This window comes from Solea solea, chromosome 13, assembly GCF_958295425.1.
Source record: "Solea solea chromosome 13, fSolSol10.1, whole genome shotgun sequence".
Taxonomy (NCBI): domain Eukaryota; kingdom Metazoa; phylum Chordata; class Actinopteri; order Pleuronectiformes; family Soleidae; genus Solea; species Solea solea.
In genome coordinates, this window is record NC_081146.1 from 13703922 (window position 1) to 13713023 (window position 9102).

Below are 9102 nucleotides of genomic sequence, written 5' to 3' on the forward strand. Positions count from 1 at the left end.
CTGTCTGAACACCAGACAGTCGCATATGGCATCATATTTTAGATAGAATAGAATTGAATAGAATAGAGCATTGGTTTAAATATAGCATCACTCGCACTACACTCATATGCACATCTTGTATTAGTGATGTTAAGGGAGGTAACATTAGATTCTGCAGCAGGAATTAATTTAAGGCAACTCCCTAAACCTATGTAGACAACATAATTAGTACATAAAAAAACACAATAGTAGTGCAACGGTCCTGGTATGTTGTATGTCAAGTCAAGTTTATTATTTGTCCCAAAATGAACAATTAAATAATGCAGTGAGAATAAAAAAAAACATGTATCAAAAATGTAAAAACATGCCTAAATTATGGTTTGGTGGTAAAACTGTTCACCATCATGACTTCATAGGGTGAGTGAAGAGGTTATTAATGTATGAACATGTAAGAAAAAAAAAATCATCCTCATCTGATGTAACAGTTATGTAACTGCTGACCTGATGACGGTGGTTCAGACCTGGTATTAGCATCCATCCTGAGTGATCTGATCACAAGTAGGAATCATCGGTATGACTATATACACCTGGGATTAAATGTGTTTGAATAATAGTCCATGGGTTTAATGAGTATGGATTATCCGGGTGATTACATGGGATGTACAGTAGATGCAGTACACATCTTTCATAAAAGTGGATATAACTGAGAGCCTTATTGTTAATTGGTATTATGGTTCATACTTTTACAGATTCAAATGCTGAGAATGTATCATGTGTTGGTATTTTTGAGCACACTACCTGACGTTAGTGTGCTTGGATGTTGGTGGGACTGCAACCAGTGTCACTCCTGATGAGATACATGGAGCAACTCAGACTAAATAATCAGACTGCTCTGGCTCTGAGGTCTAGGATGTTTCTGAGCTATAGGTTACGTCATAAGGCAATTTAATCATCAGGGTACGGTACATTTTGTGTTGAAACCATCTTATTGAATCTCTCAAATCTTATAGAGTGTATACTGTGCATAAATGCATCAATTTATTAGCACCACAGTGGTGATGTAAGATTCCCTCTTACATAGTCAGCTCTGCCCTTTGTACTACAACTGGGTCAAATTGTGCTTTTTGGAGACATAGCTTTGCTTTTTAAAAGCCTGGTGGGTCTTCTTACTCTTTGTTGATTAACATAACATTGTGTGTGTGTGAAGTATGGAAATGTCTGGAAAATGTTTTTTAATTATTTGTTTGTAACTATAGAAGACGATACTTTCAGACCACATTTTAATTCCCTCCACAGAAAGTGATTATTTGTATGGATTCCCTTTTTATTTTGCTCTAATTGTGTAGATTTATCCAAATAATTTCAATTGATAACTTGCATGATTATCATCAACACAAACATCCCTTTTTGTTGCTGAGAGTCAAAGAGTGATTGAAAACATAGAGTTTCAGTTCCAGCTGATATTTATTATCCTTCCTTGAAAAAGTTCTGTACACAAGTTTATATCAACAATCTGACAGGCAGTGAATGGACACAATTTAGCTGGCATGAGTCACCCCCCCTTTCTCTGAGTCTCAAAAAAAGGGCGGGTCCTTTGTTTATGGCATGATTAGAGACAATAAATGATAATTCTACACAGCATATTGCACAGGATGGATGAAAAATAAAGTTAATATATTTAAAAATGCTTTTATATATATATAAAAAAAGAGTCCTGAACTGACCACCTTAAATGTAAGTAAGGATGTGTAAAAGATAGCAGTTCTAGACAGTGCCTGTCCTCAAGAGCAACAACATACATAAACACACAATCTTTTTGCTTTATGATACAGTCAAATATACAAAGATCGAGTTCACGTTTCATACTTTTTTCCCTATTTTTCATTTTTTTTTCTGAAAAACACAACAGCTAATAACCTGAATCTGAAATACAAATGCTATTCACCATGCCATAAAGATACTAAAACAATTATTAGCTAATGTTAGCTGACAAGTAGAAAAGATTATATATATTCAAATACAATGAGAAACGCAGTACAAGTAGGTGTTTGCGGAACTCAAGTCAGAAATTTGAATATGCTTGATGTTATCATCCTTGTTTGCTTGCTATATTGATAGCCTGTTCAATCCAGTGGTTGATTGGCAAAATTTGACATCAGTTAATGAAAACATCAAGAAATAAGTCAAATGTAAAGCTACAATCTCCTCATCTGTTGTCATAGGCAAGATATCTCGCAGGAAATGAAAAGAAAAGAAAAGAATGAACAAGTGGCTGCTCAAGATAAGTGACCTGTTAAACCCACAGGGTCCACAGGAATAGCCTCCAGAAATAACGTGTTCCTGTGTCTTTAAGGATCCTGCAGAACAGCACTGTAAACGTAGAAAGTAGGCTGAGACAAAGACTGGTGCTGCCTTCAAGTGCTATTGGAAATCAGAAAAGCGTTTTGTATAGCTGCGTTTCATGCGCATTCTAATCAGGGACGTTCAGGGATGGACATCCCATCAGCTTTTGCTGGTTAAAGTCAATCTCACTGAGTGCCAAATTGCTGACCTAAAACACCAATTGCATACCTGATCTCTAATGATCTGCTGTGATAGGTCACTTGAGTTGGTTGGTGCCTTTACTTTTTTTTTTTTTTAAGTCAAACAAAAGGCAACAATGTGATGTAAGTTTTTTTTTTTTGCTGGCTGTGCTCGCAAAAGCATCACGACAGGCAACGAAATTCACATGTACAAGCTTGTTATGAGAACTTGAAGGCAGCATGAAAACCAGCCTGCCGGGGTATAAAAAATGAGGAAATCCAATACAGCTGTATTAATAGGCTACACACACCGATTGTTGACTCCCCCATTTTTCTATATAGATTTGTACAAAAATACACTGAGAAAATAATCAAACTGTTTCCTCTCTTTTTTTAAGTGTCCAAAAGTGTGTACATTTAAATATAAAAAAGAAATCAAAACTTGTGTTTTTAAAACTCTAGCCCTTCGCCTGAGAAGGAAATGTGACAGACATACAGACAACTGTGTAAGAAAAAAACAAAACAAAACAAGATTAGATCATGTATACAAGAAATAAAAAAATGATCAAGTCAAAAACACTTGGCCCATTATATAAATACAACATCCCATATAAAATGGCATCTGAATACATGTACAAAACAAAGCTCAGAGGATGACAAAAAAAATCAGTGAGGATTTCTCTGTAAAATCATCTGAAATCAACATCAAAGAAATTTGGTCCTGAATCATAAAGAACTCGTTTATAAAGTTCAGCACAGATTTGAAGTTGCGTTTGAGTCCTGAAGTTTGAAAAATTACAACAGCTGGTGATTATTTCAATGTCCTCTTCCCCCAAAAAAAGAGAAGATCTGAAGCGAGCGCCACCTATCCACTTAAATAACCCTAATACTAGTTTGTTTTTTTTAGAATAAAAAAAAGCTCGACAGTCTTACGGAAAATCTCAGCACAAGATAGGAACAAAGTAGGCTATCATGCTTTACACGTTTTTTGCTTTTGAGAAAATATCAGACTTTGAAGGAAAACATCAACCCACCTCGGTTTCATCTAAAAAAAATGTCCTTTTGTTGACACATCACAAAAGAAATTGTTGCACGAAAGTCCTGTTTCGGTACCTTTTTAGTGGTGAAGTTCACTTGGCGATTGGTTAGAAACTTTTTTTTGAAATGTCCCTTTAAAACAACATTGATTATTAAGTGAACGGCGGACCGCGTTACGTGCAAATCAATCACAGTTAAAGTTCAGTTCGTCATAAACAGTCCGGAACAGAGCGTCTCACAGACGGGGGGGAAAGCCTCTCTCTCTCGCTCTATGTGTGTGTGTTGTGTGTGAGTGAGTGAGTCTTGTTTTGCTGTCCCTCCACTTTGACGCGTGTACTCAGAAGTCCCACGGTCCACGCAAAAGCACGTTGTTCACATTAAAGTTAAACTTTCCCAGGACTTGTAGCGCCTTGACAAGGGACGGTGGCTGGTTTGAGTGGGGTTTTTACTAGTCTGGTGTAGTTAACACACTTAACTATTACACCCACGTTACCTGGCTCCGTGTTTCTGTTTGTGGTCATATCTTTTGTATTTATTTTTTGCTTACAGGACACGATGAGGTCTGACTCAATAAGTGAACACCAGGTTAGAGATGGTAGACTCCAGCCAGTCACCGGAGATCATCTCGCTGACTTCGGGCGTGCAGTAGTCGGGGAACTCGAAGTGGGAGCCCCCGGAGCCAGACTCAAAGTTTAAATCCAAGTCCCTGTCCAGCACCGAGGAGCCGAAGCTCCCCAGCGACATGCTGTCGAAGCTGGGGCTCGGGTTGATGTCGAGCAAGTCGTCTTCAAACTCTTCATCCTCCGAGGAAGAAGAAGAGGAGGAGTGGGACGAGGCGCAGGAAGAGTGAGAACCGGAGGGAGTCGGTGAGGAAGCCCGCCGACTGTTGTATGTGTGCCCGCCGCGGCGCTCCGAAGAACCGCCCAGGCCGCTGCTGCTGCTGCTGCTGCCATGGGAGTCTGTCGCCTCCTCCCTGCCGCTGCCCGCGTCCTCATACAGGCTGAGCGGGTCGCTGGACTCCGCCGAGCTGCTGAGCGTGGGACTGGCGGGGACCACCACGGAGGACGGGGGGCTGACGCTCAGGCTGGCCGCGCTGCTGCCGAACACATACACCCGCTTAGGCTTCTTGGCATCCGGTATGTGCTTGGCTGAGGAGACAGATTTGGACTTGTAGAGTGAGTTGTGGTGGTGCTCTGACTGCTGTTCAGAGGCAAACGGTGATGCTTTGGTGCTACTGCTGCTGCTGCTGCTCCCGAAAAGTGATTTGTGGGTTTTGCTGCTGCTGCTGCTGCTGGGTGATTTTGATCCATTCTTTCTTGAAGATGAGGATGTTTTAGTGCTGGTGTTGCTAGAGCTACTGCTGAGTTTCTCCCCCTTGTCTCCGTTGCTTCCCGGCTTAGAGGCGCTCGATTTCACCTTCTTCCTTGGCCGGTACTTGTAGTCGGGATAGTCCGCCATGTGCTTGAGCCTGAGCCGCTCCGCCTCTCTGATGAAGGGGATCTTGTCGCTGTCTCTGAGCAGCTTCCACCGCTTCCCCAGCCGCTTGGAGATCTCGGCGTTGTGCATGTCTGGAGACTGCTCCATGATCTTTCTCCTCTCGATTTGAGACCACACCATAAACGCGTTCATGGGTCTCTTGATGTGGCCGCTCGGAGTTTTACACCACGCCGGGTTTTCTCCCAGCTTGTCCCCGCCGGTGGACGAGGCTGTGGAGCCCGGTGAGAGGGGAGACGCGGCGGCGTCCAGATCCATGCACGCCCCGGAGTCGGAGCTCGAGTCCCCGGCGAAAAAGTGCAGCGCCTCAGCGGTGCTCTCTGTGTGGCTCATTTTCTGCACCATCGCAGCCCAGTTACACAGAGGGAGAGCGGGTGAACTTGTTCCTTCTCTCCCTCTCTCTCCCCGTGGTCGTCGGGTTCACTTTAAAGCAAACTCAGCTATTTTGTCCCTCTCTCTCGCTCTCTCTCTTCACAGTTTGAGCTGAGAGAATGAAAAAAGGCGCAGAAATAATTCACTCCTGAGATGTGCTGTACACTCGAACAGTCCAGAGTAGCCTTTAAAAGGCTGGATGTGTAATAAAAAAAAGTTTATTTCCAGGTTCTGTAGGTGCGGGCCACTCTTCTCTGTGTAACCCCGTTATCAGTCTCTTCCCGTCTGGGTTATAAAATCACTTCAGCCGTGTGGTGACTGAACACAGTCTGTGTTGGCTGCAGAGTGCAGACTGAGCGGCACGCTGTGCGCTCACTCTTACAAATGGCTCCAAGTACAGTGTGTAAAGTAAGTGCTTTTCTCTGCTTCAACTCTGTCCCCTCTGCTAGAAAGAAAAGCCATGCATGCTGGGGAGGACGAGCAAAAAAAGGGAAAAACTAGAGCGAGTTCTACTGTCTGCCCTCCATCTGAAAACCTGCAGTCGAGTTTTAAGCAGCCCTCCAGACTCGGCCCCCCTCGCTAGCATTTATCCCTTCCCGAGATACAACGGCGATAAAAATCAACCAATGGGACGCTGTCGCTACCCTGCCTCTGCGCCAAACACACGCCCCCTGTAGTTCTGATTGGCCCAAAATGGAATCTAATAATAATCAGCGCGTGCAATGAGGAGCCTCGTGTCTGACCTCATTCCAGAATACAACAAGAAACTTCAATTTTTTTTAAAGAGACACTGGCTTATGTTATGGGACCCCCCCCCCCCCCTTTTTTTTTCCTCTGGCACCACCAGCCCATGTGTACACTATTAACATATAGTAGCTATATGGGAACCCAAGTATACTTTACCATATAGAAACTTTAACAGAGTTTGTAGCACTGCCTTACCTTGTTAATACTAAATGTATAAACAATGTTACACTGTGATTTCTTGTCTGCCTTTTACTACAATATCTATGTATATAAATATATATGTACATATATACATATACATGTATATACGAATATATATGTGTGTGTATATATCTATATATATACACATATACACGTACGTTTATATTTCAGAGCATGTTCAATAGTTGAGCGAGTCACGAACAGAGAGACGTCCCTTGAACACATCATGATCGTTGGGATGATGGTGTGAGAAAAGGCTGCATAAACTCACCTCATCTCTCTCTCTCTCACACACACACACACACAGACACAGGCGGGGTTGGGCGGTCTTTGTCACATACACACATCGAGCGCACCCTTCTCCCTCACACCAGACTGAGGAAAGAGGGAAGCGTGTCCTCTCACCTCCGACAAGGTAACAACAACAGAGTGCACCCAATTGACCATATAATTAGATATATTTTTTTTGTCTAGTTTTATGATAATTTTTAAAACACTAATATAATCTTTTTTTTTTTTAAAGTTGCACCCCCCTCAATTTAACCAAATACAGGTTTCTAATTTGTTACTATTACTTTTTTGGAGCAAAACAAAACAAAACTGGCCTTTGTAAAAATAACATCTGACACTTCGTTTTTACGAGTTACAAAAAAAAGAAAAACTGAGGGGGGGATGTGACAGAAGTGGAAACAGCATGTGAAGCCTGCAGTGATTGGAGTGTCGCTAGATGGCGTCGCTGAGCCGGATAGGACTCAGCTCGGCTGTGATACAGAGAATTTAGGAAGGGTAACACAGATCAGAGCGAGCATCCAGAGTAGTTACCAGGGGTGAATTACATAATGTCTCTGTAAGACAGGGAGCCATGCAAGGGATGCGGATGTGTGTGTGTGTGTGTGTGTGTACCTGGTATTTCTTATGTTGTGGGGACCTAAATTTGTTTACGCAGTCACATTATGGGGACTTGTCTTCCTTATGTCTTCCTTAAATCAAGTTCCCATATGTATGTATGTACTTGTTTTCATTACCTATTTAGGACCTTTTCTCATATAAAACCCAAAACCTGGTCCTAATGAGGTAGAACCTGATTCCCGAGGTTAAGGATAGGGCCAAGCTTTTAATTGTTTAAGTTAGGGTTAGGTATTAACTGGTTATGGTAAAAGTTAAAGGCTGTCCAAATGAATGGACTTCTATGTATGTCCTGAAAAAGATATGTGTGTGTGTGTGTACTTGTTTTTGTAATCTATTTAGGACATTTTCTCACATAAACCCCGACCTTGTCAGGACCAATAGTCCCCATGGAGACCCAAAACCCGGTGTTAATGGGGTAGAACCTGATTGATCCAGGAAATGTTAAGTTTAGGGCCAATATTTTATGTATTAACTGGTTATGGTTAAAGTTAAAGGCTGTCCAAATGAATGGACGCCAATGCATGTCCTTAAAAAGATACCCCTTTGTGTGTGTGTGTGTGTTCTTGTATGTGTGGCTTTGTGAGGACCAAAAACCATATGCACCATACGGAGTGTGGACATTTTGGAAAAGAGAGGACATTTCCACTGGTCCTCATCATTACGTGGCTTTTTGGGGGTTAAGACCTGGTTCTAGGGTTGAGGTTAGAATTAGATTTAGGTAAAGGTTAGGGTTAGGCACTTAGTTGTGATGGTTAAGGTTATGGTAAGGGGCTAGGGATTGTATTATGTCTATGAGGGTCCTCACTATGAATGAAGCGCACACATCTGTGTGTGTGTGTTAGAGTAAATATGAATGCCGCAGCTGGGGTAAGGTAGAGAAGGCAGTGAAACGGAGGAAGAATAAATCACTTCAGAACTGAAGATTCAGCTCAGTCTGAAATCACTCACCTCTGTAATGATTTCAGCCTCCAACAGAACACGGTTTTGCACATGAAAATGCCATTAAAATATGAACTGAAATGGAAATGTGAGAGAAAAGAGGGAGAGAGATGGTCAGATGCTCTGTATCTAACTGAAGGGAGAGTCAGAGGTGACTTGGATCACCACTGGGAAATTAGTATGAAAGTACAGTCACCAACATTACTGGATGCAATTCACTGGGTGCAATTATATTCAATATGGCCTCATATCTGCAGTGCATCCAAGTAAAGCACGGGGTAATTGGGCTCCAATTTGTGTGTTCATGGAGCAGAACCGCAACGGAAATAAGAATGTTAACTCATAAACTCACACAGCTCCTCAATGCCTTTTTAATAAGGAAAGTGTCAAAGCATGCGGGTTCTGCTATATGGCTTGAAGGAGGACATATATACTTCAGGAAAGAGTTATGTTAAATCACACTAATGTAGGAAAATGGTTCAGTTGCAGATGTAAAGCAAAAGTTGGCAACATCAACATGAATTAAGATTGGCATAATGGCCGCAAACACACATCAAATCCCTGCTGTGTCACTTTTAGCAAATTAGCAGGTGTTGTAGGTTACGTCTTCCGAGAATCTTTGTGCACCTGGAGTGACAGCTGGCAAACTTTTTAAGATAACACCGTCTTCAGTACCATGAGCAGGGCTATTCTATTCTATTCTATAGAACTATAGAAGATAAATAAGACCTTTCACCCAGTTTAAACTTCAGAGTTCACTTGAACACACATCTTTTTTCATGGCTGCCCACACTTGTCTCTCTTGGTCTCCCCCTCCCTGTCCCTCTCTCATATTAGTATGCCACACACACACACACACACACACACACAGGCACACACACTCTCTCACACATGACCTGAA

The 9102-nt window shown here is 42.1% G+C and overlaps 1 protein-coding gene across 1 annotated transcript; it reads right to left on the reverse strand.

Annotated features, from left to right (window-relative positions):
• Positions 1–1424: 1424 nt before the first annotated feature.
• On the reverse strand, positions 1425–5992 carry sox4b (SRY-box transcription factor 4b). Its single transcript, XM_058648082.1, has one exon. It carries the CDS (start codon positions 5376–5378, stop codon positions 4107–4109), a length of 1272 nt encoding a protein of 423 aa, XP_058504065.1. The 5' UTR covers positions 5379–5992; the 3' UTR covers positions 1425–4106.
• Between the last annotated feature and the right edge of the window lie 3110 nt (positions 5993–9102).

What these genes read in the sequence shown, in the direction of transcription:
- sox4b (XM_058648082.1), bottom strand. Translation starts at nt 5,378, where the DNA reads ATGGTGCAGAAAATGAGCCACACAGAGAGCACCGCTGAGGCGCTGCAC.